This window comes from Diadema antillarum, unplaced genomic scaffold (assembly GCF_040938485.1).
Source record: "Diadema antillarum isolate AM-2024a unplaced genomic scaffold, OU_Dant_1.0 seq00000462_RagTag, whole genome shotgun sequence".
Classification (NCBI taxonomy): domain Eukaryota; kingdom Metazoa; phylum Echinodermata; class Echinoidea; order Diadematoida; family Diadematidae; genus Diadema; species Diadema antillarum.
Window position 1 is genome coordinate 1,155,060 of NW_027271433.1, and position 18,649 is coordinate 1,173,708.

The 18,649-nt window shown below is 39.2% G+C and overlaps 1 protein-coding gene across 1 annotated transcript in view; it reads left to right on the plus strand.

The window, feature by feature from the left end:
* The window catches only part of LOC139733178 (arylsulfatase B-like), a 74,298-nt gene extending 59,449 nt beyond the window's left edge, over positions 1-14,849 (plus strand). The window contains exon 8 of the mRNA XM_071644021.1: positions 14,724-14,849. Within this exon, the coding sequence (XP_071500122.1) occupies positions 14,724-14,849 (126 nt within the window). The remainder of the gene's footprint in view (positions 1-14,723) is intronic.
* Positions 14,850-18,649: the final 3,800 nt, after the last annotated feature.

Here is an 18,649-nt window from a genome sequence, read left to right on the forward strand (position 1 = left end):
GGCGATATCCTACCTCTGAAACGAAACGCGTCATCACCCGGTGATTATTGTCATGAATTCTTGATAAGACAGCTCTGGAGCGTCTGATTTCCTCGTTTAGCGGGGAGGCGCCTTCGGAGCGGCAGCGGCCCGGCGAGACGTTTAACCCCGAGGCTCACCTTAGGGCGCATCCAACTCTGCTGGACGCATCTCCCTGTAACGGAACACGATGTATTCTACTTAAATCTGATGGTTTCCTTCCCCTGACACTAAAACTGATTATCATAATGAGTTGACTGTCCGAAAGATCATGAGGTGGTATGACGATTCTTGACTTTTCTCGTCTTAAGGACATTTCGATGAACTTGTTCTCACTTTAGCACATCCCAAAGACATAGGCAGATGGAGATAATTGAATGTTTGTGGTAAAATTATCTTATTCCCCCCCCCCCCCCCATTCCTCTCATTTTCCTTTTAGGTGATCCTACCAGTAACTAACATTCGCGACATTCATTAATATATAGGTGATAAAGCGCAGGAACTTTCTAATAATATTATGTGGCAGACATTTACTGTGTCTGCTTCAAAGCACTGTAACAATTTACCACTTACCGTTAGACAGTCTCCATCAGTTAGTGTGTTCAAAAAAGCTTTGAAAACACATCTTTTCAGTAGCAACTAGTTCGTAGCTGTAACATTTATCCAATTATACATACTGTCGTACATGTTTTGAATTTGATTGTAAGCGCTTTGGGCCTTGTGGGAAAAGCGCACTATAAATAATAGTAATAATAATAATAATAATAATAATAATAATAAAGATCAGTGACATCTTATTACTTGTTTGGTTGGTTTTTTGCGAGCCCCACACAGATTATGCATTTCCACTTTCTTAAATTTCTCGCTCTGCAACGGCGGGATGTGTCTTCCCAATAACGTAGGCCCATAAGCCTACGTAATTATAGACATCGCGATGTCGCATTAGGGACCATGATACAATGCAGAGCATGATTGAAACAATACCGGGGGTGAGTTATGATTTCGATTACCCCCCAAATACGCTTTGTTTAAAAAGTTTTTATGTTGAATGTGTTCAAAGAAATGCCATTGCATCCGTCAGTGACTACAAAGTGTTCATGAACTGCCATCACCCATGCTGAACAATGCAACATCAATGGCAAATGGAATTGGAAATGCAAATGCAAATCCATTCAAATCAAACTGCCGATTGCTGTATATTATGTCTCTATAGAGCAAGACCATATCAGCAGATTTGAAATATATAGGTCTATAGTGCGTGGTGTATGTTTTACTATAGACCCTATCAGCGTTAAGAACGGATTAATGCGTTACCAGCGGTTTCGAGTGCAGGATATTTCCTTTATCATTGAATGAGAGCTGAACTTTTCACTCCTTGCATTTCATCAACCACTTCTGATTGTTTCGTATGGATTTATTTTTGTTGTTTTTGTTGTTGTTATTGGCATCAATAAAACGCAAATGTACGCGGTCAAATTATTTTCTCACGAGTGACACAGTGATGTTCTTGCTATGACGCATGCTTGTCCTACTCGAAGAAAAAAAAAAGAGCCGCCTTCAAGTAATTTTCTTGGCTCCCAGTTAGCTGGTGCCTAATTCTAACGAGAAAATCTCTCATTCTTGGGGCCCAATTTGCCCACAACGTAGCGCCAACTGAAACCATCAATCTCGAACCCCCCCCCCCCCCCCCCCCCCCCCCCATACACACACGACCTCCAATAATTGCTCGTGAATTTGTCTTTGAAATTGACGTGATTTTGTTCGGTCGGTCTCCATCGCAGACGTTCTAGTACTCGAGTATCACCGCGAAGCGCTCGTTTTTATATCATAAAGCACTTCTCGGTGCGTGCGGGTATTGGCACGCCGCCGCATCATACCTCGTTCACATTATAAATACGTCACCTCGGATACGAAGGCGAGAGAATAATTACAAGGGTGTGTATCATAGCGTCAGGATGAGAATGGATCAAACGTATTCTCAATCCAAGATGTTCAATTCAAATCGAGAAGAGAAGTCTGGGTGATTGATGCAGTGGATCTTCTGTCATTTCTCCACTCTTCAGGCTCGGAGCTGCAATTACTTCTTTTCAACCATACAGAGCAGAGGTTAGTCAATATTCTTTTTGAGTTATTTCCCGCTCTGGGGAAATCATTATGATAGCATCACTACTTGATTTAGGTTTCGTAATGAACGCGGTGTTCGATTTCCCCGCTAATGGGCTATACAGCTGTTATGTGCAAGGTTGTAAAACTTTTGACGCTTATAGATATTCACATTAATATCTAAGTATCTAAGGTTTGGTTTTCAACGGCGCTAGGCTTTAAAATTATTGTATAGGTCCTATCTTATCGTGGCCATTTTGCAGGTCATGAGATTAAATCTGAAGTGCACATTCTGTGAGAAAATTCCAGAAAAACTACCTTGTCCTGTGTCCTCACTGTACAGTTTATTTACATGTTCACTAAGATCCGCACATTATTAATCTTTCAACATATTTTTTTTTGCATTAATAGCATCTTTTATTTGTTTTCTTTATTTACATCTGTGTAAAGATAAAATTCTAAGTCATATCTTAAATAAAATCGTATACATTATGTAAACACTTGTATATATCAATTATGTTCAAACTGTGTGTCAGAAAAATGCGGGATAGGACTATGTGAGAAGTCCTGTGATCATAGGTTTACTAGTATTCTGTGTTCTCGATTTTATCACTATCATGACGGGATAACCCCTACTAAAGTCTCTCATCCCTATTTGCTCATTGTGTCCAGTCCTGCCTGTCGACCGTTGATTACCGAAGCAAGGTGTATTCCAAGGTATAGGCATCTATAGCGCATACAGTGTTAGAACGTCGTCTCACAGCGCATGTGTTAGCACCTCCTCTCACCCCCCCCCCCCCCCCCTTGGGCTGCCAAGTAAAAATTTAATGTGCATAGGAAAACGCTATGATGATAATAGATAATTATGTCCAGACTCACTAACTTATAAAGTTGATAACCTAACAGTACATAACTCTGGATATAACTGCATGTATATCAAAATGTTACTTGATCTAAAAAGACGTTATCATGGACTGCTTTTTATTGGCTCCATGGCGTTAGATGCCAGGAAAACATCACTTACGGGGGTTCAAATAGTATTTAAAAAATCGGCACGCCGCTGGTTGGGGGGGGGGGGGGCAAAATCTCGAAGGGGGCACATTGATGGTGTGAAATCCTCGGCGAGGGAGCGAAGCGACAGAGCGGGGGTACGACGGTAAGGACTTTTTGTAAAAGCAGAGAACAAAAGTCGCGTTTATAGAGCATTTGAAAGCAATTTCTAGGGAATTAAACATGGTGGAAAAAAAATAAGTATGAAGGACTACGATTATAACATACGGGGGTTCATTATGTGACGGTGTGAGATCCTCGGTGACGGACCGAAGCGACCGAGCAGGGGGAGGGTGTGGGAGGGGGGATTCCCCCCCCCCCCCCCCTCGTACGGTAGGGACTTTTTGTAAAAACAGAGTGCAAAAGTCGCGTTTATAGAGCATTTAAAAGCAAATTTCTAGAGAATTAAACATGACGAAAAAAATTAGTGTGAAGGACTACGATTATAACATACGGGGGTACATTATGTGACGTTGTGAGAACCTCGGCGAGGGAGGGTATGGGAGTGGGGTATCACGGTAGGGACTTTTTTTTTGTAAAAATAGATTATATAAGTCGCGTTTACAGAACATTTTAATTACAATTTCTAGGGAATTAAACGTAGTAAAACAAAAATCACTGCGAAGGACTATCATCATAACTTGAAAACTGTTCATTTTGCTATTCATTATGTACGGGCAGAGCGAGCGAGCCACTTTCACTTTGCCATTCGTCTTAAATGTATTCATTAAAAGCTTAAACGTGATCGCATTGTTCGAGCAATAAAGATCATTCTTATTGCTAAAAAGCATAAAAGAAAGGGAAAATGTGAGGTTTACTAAAGATAATATGTTTCAGGGGGCACACTCGAGGACGCGAGGCTACCATCTGCACACTAAATTTACCTATAAGTAAATATTGTAATGTATATTAATAATGAATTATGATTTTCGCCCCGTAAGAGGCGAAAATCTTGCATTTTCAGTTATGAAAATGACAACTTTTAGACAAGAAAAGTGCCTTTATTGTTCATTTTGGCCTTTAAATAATTGAATAATTATTTGTTTTATACAGGGGACACTTGGGGGGGGGGGGGGGCAAAAACTCGTTTTGCCCCCCCAAAATTTATCTGGGCCAAACGGCAATGAAAGTGTCCTAGCTAATGTACTGATCAGTGGGAAAGAAAAAGCATAATCAGAATGCCTTTTGATCTTCGTCAAGCATAAACAGTATGGAGGGATGGCAACCTTAAAATAGAAATTGCAGTGTTTGGAGGGCTGAAAAAGAATATAATTTGGGGGAAAACAGTATTTCACCTTTTCCTGCGATATGTGTAGTAAGCTATATGTAATTTAATATGGGAAAAATGGAAAAATAAAGCAGGTAAGTATGCCTAAAATCGTTGCATAGCTGGCAACCCTAAAAATGAAAAATATCCCTACTGTGGGAGGGGGATACCCCTTCCCACCCCCCCCCCCTTGGAAAAAAGCTAGATCCTTCCCTGCCTTGCCACCATTAAAAAAAAAAAAAAAAAATTATTAACTGTGCGAAATGAGATGAACAGAAAGTTATAAACCTAGTACAATGTATAACCAAATGTCGATCATCACAACAGTCATTAATTGGCGCCAACTTGTTGTCATGGTCACCAGACTTGTGACGTCACTTCCATAACTTTCCTCACTTTGTTTTTATGCGAAAAGAAAGAAATGTCCATTTTCTTTGATACAATTTAAAGAAACAAATCATAACAAAACAAAGATGACGTCAGGTCTATTACCCTGTCAGGTATAATAATCAAGATGATTCCTCTAATCCTATTTTAAACCATTGTAATCTTTCATTATTTCAAATTCTCATCACGAGAAAAATAGCTCGATATTCATAAATAAGGTGAATTATACATTTTCTAGAAAGCTTATAGGTCTCTAGGAATATACGTCTCTAGAGCGATGGAGAGATAGTGTTTTGAGGCCCTCTTCTGACCACCAGAACCCGATCTGACGGGGAATTTGAGGAACGAAATTATGACGTCACGAAAGGAACGAATCGGCCCCACAGAACTCTTACACATAGAAGAATCATACCCATTCACAACCCGCTGAGCTCGGTGTCGCCACCGCGCACCCCGGATGTGACGCCTCAGTGCACATGCCGCCATGTTGCTTAGCGGTACCTCCGCAGCTCCTCGCGAGTACGGTACGGTCAACTCACTGATCGGACAGTATGACAGCCGCTATAGCCCTTGATATTTACTTGAACTTGTAAACTGTCAAACTGGTACTTCTCAATCCAGCGTTGACCACAGATTCATGTACTCATTTATGTTATTTATTTCACACTCTTCCCTGAAAGTTGTCTGTATTGAAACAGGTGTTTTTTTCCCCTTTCGGATAGATCTATTTGACTTCGGAGACGTGATCTGCTTTGGTATAAAATAATCTAAGACGCGCGCCTGTCCTTGTCTGTGTCCTGCCATTTTTCTGATACCCCTCTCACCCCTATGTCTTGCATTTTTCCCCCTCCAATGATATTGTAAGAAGATGTGTGTTCGTGCTTTTGATTTTTCTCCCATTAAACAGGTCAAATTAAATTTCCAGTCAGTCCAGATGTAAAAATCAATGATTTGTGGATATGATCATGTAATACATCTTCCCCATCTGACACTCGTTCAACATAAATTTGGAAAACAACATCACCTTAATTATCTATATTCCTGCTGTTATCATTATCATTAGTAGTGTGTAGTAGTTACCACTATTGCACATATTGGTATAGGAAGCAATATGCCTATAGGCATGTATACACTGTATATCTGTATACATGAAATAAAACAGAAATCGAGTTCATGCTAATCACCGACAATTTATTTCACCACACCAATTTTTGAGCGATTTGCAACAACACTTGAGAAAGAGCGAATCGCTCAAATATTTGTGTGCTGTAAATAAAATGTTGGTGATCAACATGAAATTGGTTTCTGTTTTACTTTCGATATCATGATATTGCTGCACCAACATGTAGACTACCTGGTACTCGATCAATATATATATATATATATATATATATAATTATCTATGTATATATATATACATATATACATATATATGTATTCACACACTCACACACACTCACATTACAAGCATGAACTCCTTTCAAGATTGTCTTCCACAAAAAACAAAGTTAAGTTGGACAGAGTTAATTTTCCTGATTTTTTACAATTTATTTGACATTCATCAAGGTCAAAGTTGATTGCTGAGAATCAACCACAGTACAGTGATATACCATTTGCTTGAAGTACACGTACCATTATCATACCTAATACGGCGGCTATAATCACAGGCAGTACATGCGTCAGGAACATATTATGCAAATGATAGGCAAGACCACCAGTGTCGCAAATTTGTGACAACTATTGTAATCACAAAATCAAATGCATATGCATCTATAATGGACATGCAATAGGGCAACAACATAAAATTCATGAATAATGAACACTGTCTGGCAAGATTATCTAAGGCAATACATCAATATAGTGCACAATTTCACTTGCCCTTGATAGCTTCAAGCGTGATTCAAAAAGAAAATCCTAATGAGTGTAAAAACGCACTATGGTATAGTATGAAAACATATTGTGTTGATCCGCATACACTATGGCAATATAAATCTACGAATTATGAACACTGAAAAAAACACCAAAGGCATTCCTGGCAACAGTACAAAGGCAATACATTTGTAAATGTAAGATTTCACTTGTACTTAGCTCAGCATGATTCAAAATTAAATCCTTAGTAATGAGTTTAACAAACACTATCCCATACACTGTGTAGTATGAAAACATAATTTGGTAACAACATGTAAGCAAAACAACTATCACAGATATACAACAAATGTTGTATATCACGAAAGCAAATGCCTGTATAATCAACTATCATGCAATATAGCAACAACATAAAATCCATAAAGATTCATAAGAATGAACACTGTCGGGCAAGAATATCAAATGCATTCTTGGCATAACAATATCAACTAAAGGCAATCCATGAACATCTGTATAATGCAAGATTTCACACACACCCATTTGCTTCAAACGAAATTCAAAGTGAAATCTAAAGAGTGTGAAAACATACTACAGTGCATCTCAAAGTATGTACATGTAGGCAAAACAAGCGTCACAAATAAGACAACTACATGTATTGTATATATCATGAAAGCAAATGCATGTACAATCACTTAGCATACAATATGGCAGCAAAATAAAACCATGAATAATGGACACTGGCAAGAATATAAAAAAAAAATATCAAAGGCAATACTGTATAATCCAAGATTTCACTTGCACTTGTTCGCTTCAAGCACAATTCAAAATGAAATCCTTATGAGTGTGAAAACATACTATATGGTATAGTACGAAATGTTAACGTGGCAACAATATATAGGCAAGACAAGTCTCGCAAATACATGTATGACAAATATTGCATATTGCGAAAGCAATGTCCCGGGGTTACTTTAATACTAGAGTACACAGTCAGTCTAGACAATCTAGTATCTAAACGACTGTAGTGTTGTCACTGACACTGACACTGGCCCACCAGGCACTGGTACTATGACTCTAACTAGCTAGACAAGAATAAATTTACGTGTAAAGTTTACACCTAAGCTCAAATTTACATAAATTTACACTTTTTTCATGTACAAAGCTGTTTGCCCCAACACACAACGTACAGAGTGTAATATAGCCCCAGGGCCTAAATTAGACCTGCTTGATCTTTTTTATTTTGCATAGTACTTGGTGGTAAACAGATATGTCGACGGCAAACACAAAATCCAGTGTCTGGGACTACCTTTGCTACTGCGCTCACAAGAAAGCCAACATACGACCGATCCGCCTAATTGTAACGTTACTTGGGGAATTAATTTACTTCTTATTCTCATCATGGCTTGGTGTCAAACTTACCTGTTTCCAAATCCTTTTGTCAAGTGATTTGTGCAGTTTACAGCCGCACAATATGGCATTTTAATGCCTCGCTCAGGGTCTCGGAACGTCAGAAAAACACGGTGCAACATGCAGTCACTGTATGTGGATGGCGTCTGCTGGGATTTGCATGCAAAAAAGTTCCGCTAAGCAAAATGGCGGACGTCACGTGACAATGAGTCGAGCGACGGCGACAAAACGGGTGGCGAGTGATTCTTCTATGTGTAAGAGTTCTGTGATCGGCCCTGCGCTTATAAAATGCGCTGTTGCTACACAGCGCCGTGGTTCAAGGCGTGAATTCTGCATGATCCGTAGGCACATTTCAGCGAGCTATCTTCCTAAAAAAAAAAAAGAGGAAGTAGGCCTACGTGAACTTTGTTAGTTTCGTAACCACGACGGTACGTGTGAACATAGCTAATGACGTGCCCTAGTCTCTGTAAGGGCAAGGCGCGCCTCGCAGCTGAGGGTTTATGACGTAACAAAGGCTTCTATATTGGCAAATCGTGAAATTTACGATGGTTGGAAATCACTGATCTCTGTGGAAGAGCAAGATCATCGGTGGAAATATTAAAGTTGCTACTTGGCGGAGGTCTGCGCTCTCAGAGTGCTTGTCTAGTTACTTATTGAATCTATCTTGCTTAGAACTAAGATTTCAGTAAGAAGAACTGTTAGGCCCCAATAACACGTAACATTAGGCCTATCGATTCCCTTGAAATTTTGCACATCCATAGTCAGGACTAACGTTAGACCTCTACTAGATTTTTAGATAGAGCTACGTTAGAGATCTAGCTAAACTAACATTAGTCCTACTCCTAAGAGTTAAAGGGACTTTACAGTACTGGTTGAGGTGGGGATTCAGGTTTATAACATTCTTACGTGAGGTAATGAGAAACCTCTTATGCATATGAAAGAGCATGTAATTTTAAAAAAGCTTCAACGTTTATTTGATGAAAATTGGTTTTCAAATGGCTGAGATATCAAAAAAAAAAGTGATGATAATAATAAAAGGCGACAGGCCACGCCTTTTTATTAGGATATCTTTGTTTCACCTTGTTTTTGGATATCTCAGCCAATTCAAAACCGATTTTCATCAAATAAACTTTCGATACCCCTGAGAATTGCATGCTCTTTACCCACATCTCATAGAGTAGTTTCTGAATATCTCGCAAAACGTTAAAAGCTAATCCCTCACCTCAACCAGAACTGTACAGTCCATTTAAAAAATTGAAGTGTTCCCAAAATACCCTCTAAACCGTGGAAATTTCAGGATTCTAGCTAAATACATTGCAGATTCGGATCCCTGTATTAGAACCTAACTTACCTTGGCCCCTTGGGTTTGGCTTTATGTCCGCAGTATGTCTGTATGGAGGTCTGTACGTACGTACAGTAAACAGTTCCGATACTGTCTTTTGTGAGACGTATACGAAGTAGGTCCTGCGTTCACCTTGTGTTCGTCTGCTAGCTTTCCGCTGGCGACCGGCCAGCTAACAATAGAATGCATCCACTGCACTAGAATCTAGTGTAAGAAAAGAAGAGACAACTCCTGCTCTCCTTTGAAGAATGCGCGGCACCGCCGAGAAGTTATGCGCTAAACTACAGGTGGAAATCAGGTGCTTTGACAAAAGAGAGCATCAATAATCGGGACTAGCGCTTTCACATCTAGAAATACTTGCCCCTACTGCATTTCGCTCTCTCTCTCTTTCAATGTGATGGCAACAATGAATTTGTGTACCTTGAACTGGAGCAGAGAATCAAAATGCAGTGTAAAACTGACAATTTTAACAGCAAATAGTTTAAAAGCACGCTGGAGCATGCTTTAGCGGAGTACTTTACTTGAAAGATCAAAATATCCCAGATTAAATGATAGAAAACTAACATGCAGAAAATGTGCGCATTATAACAGAAAAATATTAGGTTTTCAAGAGGGCCTGATTTTCATTTCATTTCGATTTGCGAATTACGAAGAAACTAGATATACATGTTTATAATATTGAATTCTTTCCTAAACTACTCTTAATCAATTCGAGTATTTCATTTAAAATTTCACGGGGAAATAAAGCCTGTAATTCGACGAAAGGCTAGTGAAATGCGTTCTTCGTCTCCGAACGTCGTCTTGCAACTAGAGCGGTGCGGAGCATGACTTCAAAACGTATAGTGGAATGCTATATTATTACATCCCATTGTAACGCTTCGAACCCAAACATGTGTTTGCATGAATTACGAAGTGTTGTCTCTCCAGACCTTTTCTTACACCTCCCTGCTTTATAGAGTTAGTATAGTACGGTGCTCATCAGGCTGCTCGTGTAAAGTATCAGTAACCAAAGAGATGGTAGTGAGAGCGCGTTTACACCGAGCACGGTAACGGCAACCGTGGTGATTTTTGCTATGATGCGCCAAAGGGAATCATGTCTGGTTCTGTTAAGAAAAGTAGTATTTCGGCACAATATCACCCAAAATGTTATTCTTATATCAAAATCAACAGCAACAATTAATCCCCAGTCAAATTTTAATATTGTAACAAAATTATTAGCGCGGAAGTGATTATTGTAACAGAAGCAGACATGCATCCTTTTGACGCACCATAGCAAAAACCCGGCCCGCCGTTGCCCGTACCGTGCTCGGTGTAAACGCGCCATAAAAGTTCAATGCGCGCTGCTGCAGCTGTGAAGCGCGCAGATATCAACATAAACATAAAAGAAAAAAAAATCTAATCACCGTGCTCCGTGTCGCATTGCCCTTGCTTCCTCCGCCTACCCGAATTCGTCGCTGTCGATATCAGTGTCATTGATGCTGCCATCACTCAATTCACCCTCGACATCAAACTCAAAGTCTTATAATCGTACAATAACAGGTAAGAATTAGGCATTTTAATGGCTCAACCGAGAAAGCTGATGCGAAGAAAGACAGGCCATAGTACATCTGCTCGCCTGAAAATACGTGCTTTATGAATGACGGCCTCATAATGCACTGAGAACCTCTTTGGTTTTGAGCCTCTCGTGACGTCATGATTCAAGGCTCGAATAAGACGGCTGTTCCGGGACGAAAATCGGTGAAGTGAATCGATCATCGATCATCGAATATCTTTAAAGTAATAATGATAATCTGAATCAGGAGATGTTTCCCTCTGCTTTGACACCTTTTTTCATATGATTTTCCTCGTTTGAATCTTGTTCTTTGTACTCGAAGGGTACAATGTATATTATTTTGTTAGTTGTAGGTAGGCCTAATCTTTGCGGTTTCACAAAACTTAATTACAGTGAAAACTGATGCATTGTTTAATCAAGGTAACAACTATTTGGGCACACTATAGGATAAGACAATTATAATCCAACGGTGATTCAGGAAACAGAATTTCCCACAGTAGGCCTACATGTACAATAATGAAATCGAATAAATAGACCGTAATAATAATATTACTCCACAGTGGCAACCTATATCATTCTTGTCTTGACTCATCGCCTAGTGAAGCCATATATAAATTCGTTCTCTCAAAATAAATACTTGATTGTTTAATGTTTAACCCATTAATTTTCCATGAACGTGCTGCAGAAAGGCTAGCTGTTTACCGAGGTACTGAATTCCTCACCAGTGTTAATACTACTGTTCATACTGGCTCTGTTGTTGTACGCGCGTGTACCTCAGCACTGTCATTGCTTTGCCCATTATTTTGTAATACACAATGTAGCTTGAGCTATGAATTTAAGATCACCCCACAATACGCGACGCAATGTAAACTTACAATGTTTGGTATTCTTTTGGCAAACACGCAAAAACAGAAAAGGACAAGTGATTTACAAACCTGACGCGTGTTTGCCCTTTCGGAAGAACTCACCTCCCATCGGTCTGTGCGGTATGTCGTTTTTGTATTTCTTTGTTTTGGTGTGTGTTTCGTCTTTTCTCGCGTCGTTAGGAAAAAAAAAGTTATTTGTTCACCATATTCATAATGGGAACATTATCACTTCTTTTTTCATCCCGCACACTTGTAGTTAAGTTTTCACCTTTTATTTTCTTCCAGTGAGGTGCCCACGTTGTACAAGCATAGTCTTTTGAGTGGGTACCTCAACTTTTTTTCGCAGAATGTATTTATGTCTGTATGAAAAATGCCTAATTTTGTAATGATTATTGACAAATGTTATTCTTTGCTATCTATGTATCATTCCTTCAAAGGCATGTCGAATCCATATTTTTTGTATACGTTCTGTTAAAAGAAGCGAAAATAAAACCTTTGAATTGAATTGAATTGAATTGTACAAACGTGTTCATATTCCACGCACTACCTGTTTTCACAAGGGTTGATAAGGACAAGTAAACTTGCTCAAATTTACTCGACATACAGCGACGCTATAATAGACAATGAAATTAGCAGTGTTTTGTAAAGGTAACACGTAAACAGGGAGCACAGAATTTGAAGTATTTTTTATGACACGGGAGTCTGAGAATGCTACGGATGTGTGCATAATAGGCGTTTTCACATCAGCCCGATAAAAATCCAACCTCGAGATATTTTTCGCAGAAAATAGCAAAATAGCGCGCTATTTCGAAACATCGGGCTGATGTGAAAACGCCTAATGAGCACTGTTTGGTTTAATACTGCTGTAATTTTACTGCGTTTCTTTACATCGGGACTGCTCGAAATGGACAAGTCTGACTAACCTTTCAACTGGGATGGAAACGTTCTAACTTTGCATAATCCTAGATTTGAGAACAGATGGAGGAAGACAAAATAAGAGCTCAAGGGACATCCCCCAAGATGTCACATGTTAATTCAGTGAATGCAGAAACTGTACAACACATTATGTGTAGTCAAGTTTGTCGGACATGTATACCTTTTCAAAGTTTTGATGAAAGAACACATTCCCTCAACTCTTTGTGAGACCGAAATGCATGTATTATGGGTGATATCATTACTCCTACCAATTGCCTACGTTCTGAAGGAGGGAATTAAAGTCGAGTGCTCGGTTACTATTCTAGAAAATGCAAATATTATGTGGAATATTCTTTACACATTTCTTTACATCGGCCCATACTATGACATCACGAACAAGACGAACTGTGTTCATATGGTGTTGTCGCCTTCTTCTCCAACGATGGTAGCAACAAAACTTTTGAACGGATATTCCGACTTTCCTTGAAATTCAGTGATTCGTTTTGTTAATATTGCATTGAAAAAAAAAGTCATAATTCTATGACAGGTAAATTCCCTTTTAACATGTATAATGATGTAAATTGTCTGTGGGTATGTCGTGTTCGTTTTGTAGTGACGCCTGGCTGGACTTTAGATGTTGATTCAGAAAGTGATATATTGTGACTAATAATGTGTATTTTGTCGTTATTGTTTAATGAATGGTTGTGAACAATACCTCAAAAAAAGAGAGGCAGTAACAATTTTTATAATTATCTCCTGTCCTCATATATGTTTCTTTCTGCCTTATTCGCAAACGCGCCATGCGCGGCTCCGAATTCACATCACGTCGTAAAACAACATATAGCAAAGTATGTATATCTGAAATACATATAGATCAATAATGATCTCGCTATCATGAAACAGCCAGTTATAGTCCTTTAAAAATTGATTAATCTCTTGTTTTTGTTTTGTGGGGAGGTTTTTTCAGTCGTCTATCCATGGATATGATGGAGGTCCCATTACTTTGAAGGACCTATAGCAATTGCTATACAGTAGACACAATCTGCTCAAGCGATATTTGGCCATGTCGAGTGGCTGGTATACGAATATCACTTTGTGTACATCGTTAGAGGAGTTCGTTATCCCCACCCTTTCCTGTCATTCACAATTTTGCGTGAGCTGACCTGAGCCGACCTATGGAATGGTATCACGCATGGTGTAGATACTCGACATAAAAAAATTACAGGATATTTTTTCGCACAGGTCTATACTTTGGAGGTACGACACTCTTCACCTCCTTCTTAATGCATGCAGCGTCTCCACCTGAAAATGACGAAGGAAAGGTGATATCGGGTATATAGCGTGAAGAGTCATGCATGACCGCTTAAAAATAATAACAAGAAGACATGTCATAAACAAAGAGAAAAACAAAAACATGTCGGCAGATTTAAAGAAGAAGAAGAAGAAATTAAAAAACAAACAAACAAAAGGCAAGCAGGGCGGGGGATGTTCACACTGCGAGATGTTTTGAGACCTGCTGTTCAATACATTTTAATACACTGTGTTCTATTTCGAGGTGATCTCATTTCATTTGCGTATTGACAAAAAATCGTTTCATATCTGAACGAACGAACATTTTCAATTTCGGATAGATAAACCCTAATTAATTTCAGTGTTAACAAATACTACTTCATTTTGGAATTAAGAACCTTTTTTTTCTTTTCAGTTACGGATTGTATGGTATTGTAATAATCTCAGGGCACCGTAAATTTGTAGGTATGGTCCTACAAGTAAAGTTAGAATATTCGTTAACTCAATTCACGGCGGGAATCGCAGTCACATCAGGATTTAGAGTGGACGTATTTCTGTAAAGTAGTATACTGATGCTTTTGAGTACCTTCTCGACCATTCGGTTCCGAGATCATTGGAGAAGGCGATATCCAGATCTGATCTTTTCAACTTCCCGTGTCCAAGTCCAAGAAAATGAGGGAGTTAGATACCAGATCTCGTCTTATCCTCGTGACGGGATGTGGAGCCGACCTAGAAATGGGCAAACGACAACCTGTCTATGATGGCCACTTTTTCGTCTCCCTTGGGTGACCGCTATAGACAGGTTTGACTGTACAGTAAAACCTGTGTTAGCGACCACCTGTCTATAGCGGCCAACTGACGTATACGTTCACTAAAAACAAATCCCTCAGAGAGAAAAAGCGTGTTAAAGAATCTGTCTATAGTGGCCACCTGTCTATAACGGCCACTATATTTCCGTCTCTCTTGGGTGGCCGCTATAGACACGTTTGACTGTACACCGTTGTATTTGAAAACCCCTCGACAGATTTTCATTTAGCTTAGAAGGTATCATAATATGAGGGTAATAGCATCTCAAGTCCTATATATATATATATATATATATATATATATATATACGGGGGTAGAAGAGCCTTAGAATCCCATATCTATGGAATTTCATCAAGACTCTTCTCAAGAGCCAAAAAGATAGAGCTAAGGTAGTACTATGAAGACATTGATGACTGTAATGTTAAACGATTATAAATTTAAACAAATTCAGATCCTATCACGATAATGGTGCTACCTTCCAAGTTTGGTGAAAATCTGTCAAGGATTTTATCATGAAAATATAAATGTTAAAGGTTTATGCGCAGTTTTAATACAGTTTATCTACCATCTTTATACATAATATCGGTGAAGTAAATGATTTGCACATTTCCCCGCAAAATTGAACGTTTTCGCATTCCCGGCGTCATGTTTGCACATTTTCCGGCGAGACGTTTGCCCATTTCCCGGCGAGACGTTTACACATTTCCCGGCTCCACACGGGTCCAAAAAGGCGAGAAGGCAAGTTTTAGTCTTCCTGATATCTCTCTTGTCTCCTCAACCTCTTCTCTTGGGTCCGAGAAGGCAAGATGACGTGACTGCGTGAGATCACGTATCCAGTGAAACCGAATGTAGCTGGGAATGAAAGCGGACATACTGAGAAAACTATATGAGAGAGTCTATGACTGATCAACATTCGTGGCGACTTCTTTTACGACGAAGCTGCCTCATCGATCAGTTCCTATTCTTAGATGAAATTGATATCTGCATGAGGAATGCCCCCAGGAGGTAATAAGGTCCCTTGTGCTTGTTATTAGTACAGTTTCATGCTCACGCTCATCTCGAGCAGACTATTCTGGAGTCAGATTTCCCTACATACATATTCAGAGGCAATAATGTATAGGAGGAATTAAGGCGCAGCAACGCCGACAAGGATAATGGATAAGGATAACCGCATCTACGATATCACTACTTGTTCAGATTTTCCTTTGCATATCATTACACAAACCGTGTCTTTGCCAATATATGGCTCTCTTTAATCTTCAATAAAAAAGAAGACAAAATACAATAACATTCGAATGATATGATATTGATATGATATGATTATGATGACGTGACATGACACGATGAGCTTATATGATATGATGTTATGATATGATATGATATGATATATGATATGATATGATATGATATGATATGATATGATATGAGATTCTCAAGAAATCAGTCAGCAAGATGTGTATAGAAAACTCTATATTAGGGTGATGTTCATTATTCAGTAGGTTTGCTCATCGGAAATGATATAAGGTTCTTAATTCGAAAATGTAAAGACCGTGTGTCGTATAACGAACCTTCGAAATAACGAACTTTTTTCATTATCAAAAAAAAAAAAAAAACACGAACCTTATACCTCACTTTCGGATTAACAAACCTTCGGACTAATAAATCCTGGGAATAACGAACTGTTGTATAACTCTCTTATTTGTTCAAGTTAGCACACCTTCATTTTCCCTCACCTGCCCTTTACGCCATGAAATTTGCCTCTGATTATATGTGGGTAAAGTAGAAATATCATACCATCTAGAACATGGTTATCAGGAAATCAAACTAGATTACCTGTAGTTATTTGTTGTGGCATTCGAACTGACACTATGGTAACTAATGTCCGAGTTGAAATATAATTTTTGTCTTCATTGTCATTACATGATTGGTGTTAGTTGTCAGTAAATTTGATGATTTTTCTTATCACCGTCGAAGTCATCAACCACCTGAAATGGGATCAATATGTGAAGTGTGACGATCATAGACCATATTTAGCATCAGGAATACCAATAGTTAATCATGTGAACAGAAACGTTCCACCTTCCAGACCATGAAATGTAGTGAAATCAAGGGGAAGCAATGTTACAAGTTTCGTCAAAATATGAAGCGAAAGAATGTTGAAAGTTGTGGAATTTCAAAGTTTAAACATGCTTTTTTACTGAGCAACGATGGTGGTCCCATTACAGTTTTGTATATGTGATAGTGTTATCCCCTCCAAACTCTCGCAATACGCAAAAATGTTTCGAAACTTTTGATTCGTAATCTCGGATAGGTCTATACAGTAATACGCAGCCATATTTTTCCCACATAAGTCATCGCTGTTAGATTATTGACAACACAAATGTCAAGACGATATTGTTTTTTTTCCTCAGTCTCTTCCTGTCCATAAGAGGAAATCCAGTGAAGATTGGTGTGAATGTAATTGGGGAAGACAATGACATCATCACATCACGTAATTCACGGTAATTAACGTAATGTGAACGTGACTTATTAGTTACATCATTGTCCCATGAAAATGTGAAAGCATCGTGAAATGTCGTTTCTTTCTACACTATTGTATATCTAATTCTGCAACGTGTCTGATTGATGTTACACTTTTCTATTTCTGTTTGCTTCAGTATTCTGTTTCAAAGCTGTATAACTCACATAGTATATGCACTGCAACATGAGATGACTCTGTTGAATGCACATACGTGGTTCTTTTTGAGCCAGACTGAATTGCAATTTCTGGAGGATGCTGCCAAGACCTCTTATCGTGTGTATTTTTGTACTTTCACCTCTTCATTGTCTCTGTGCAAACAGAGGACGTTCGTGACTCTCCCGTAGTCTACGTCCCTAGTCTCTCTCTGGAGGGACAGAATGAAGAGGGAGATGGAGAAAGAATAATTTTTATTTCATATGCAATTACATTGAATCAGTACATTACAGCCCGCTATCATGCATGAAACGACTCTTCCTCTCTCCTCTGTAGCAGAAGGCAATGCAAGCATGTGTGTGTGCAGATCGTTCGTCGGCTTTCTGAACATTTTATATTGATCTGTATTACGTAAGAGGTGTGTGCGCTTGAAGATGCATGGGAAGTGCCAATCGATGTCATCGCAGAATTTCTCGGTGTTCCGCGCAAGTGGTGTGATGCAAGGCAGCCGTATAACTGCACTGGCTTCCCAAGCTGTCCGAGTCTCATCATTAATCCTTTTTGCAGGAGAGCCAGCGACTGACGTCCGAGATCGCATCAGTGCAGTGATGTGCTAGCTGACGTGCACGTGTGTTCACGTTTGCACAGACAAGGAAATCGGTACACTTAGTGAACAGTTTGCATTAACTTGACTACTAATGACAGCTTCGCCTATCAACTGTCCTTTGGAGATCGACACTGACCCAGCGCGGATGATTTGTCTTAGCTCTGGTGTGTACGAATGAATTGAGGTCTGTCGTCATTGTTTGCCCAATATATCTCCGCACCGTTTTCGACTGTGGGTCACTGGCGCCTAAAAATTAGTGATTATCTCTTCGACAGGTGCGTATCATTGCGTAATTTTGTGGTGTTCGAACTTCCCTTGCGCCTCTTTGTTTTGTGACAATTAACGACATACTATACAGTTCAGCTGTACCGAAAGCACAATCTTTACTCATATGTCTGTGGGAGCAGATGCACGCTTATGTCTTCTTCAGAGGGAAGAAGCCAGAATCTTTGCTTTGTAGGCCTACATACCTAGGATGGGCTGAAATGTTATGCACTCTAA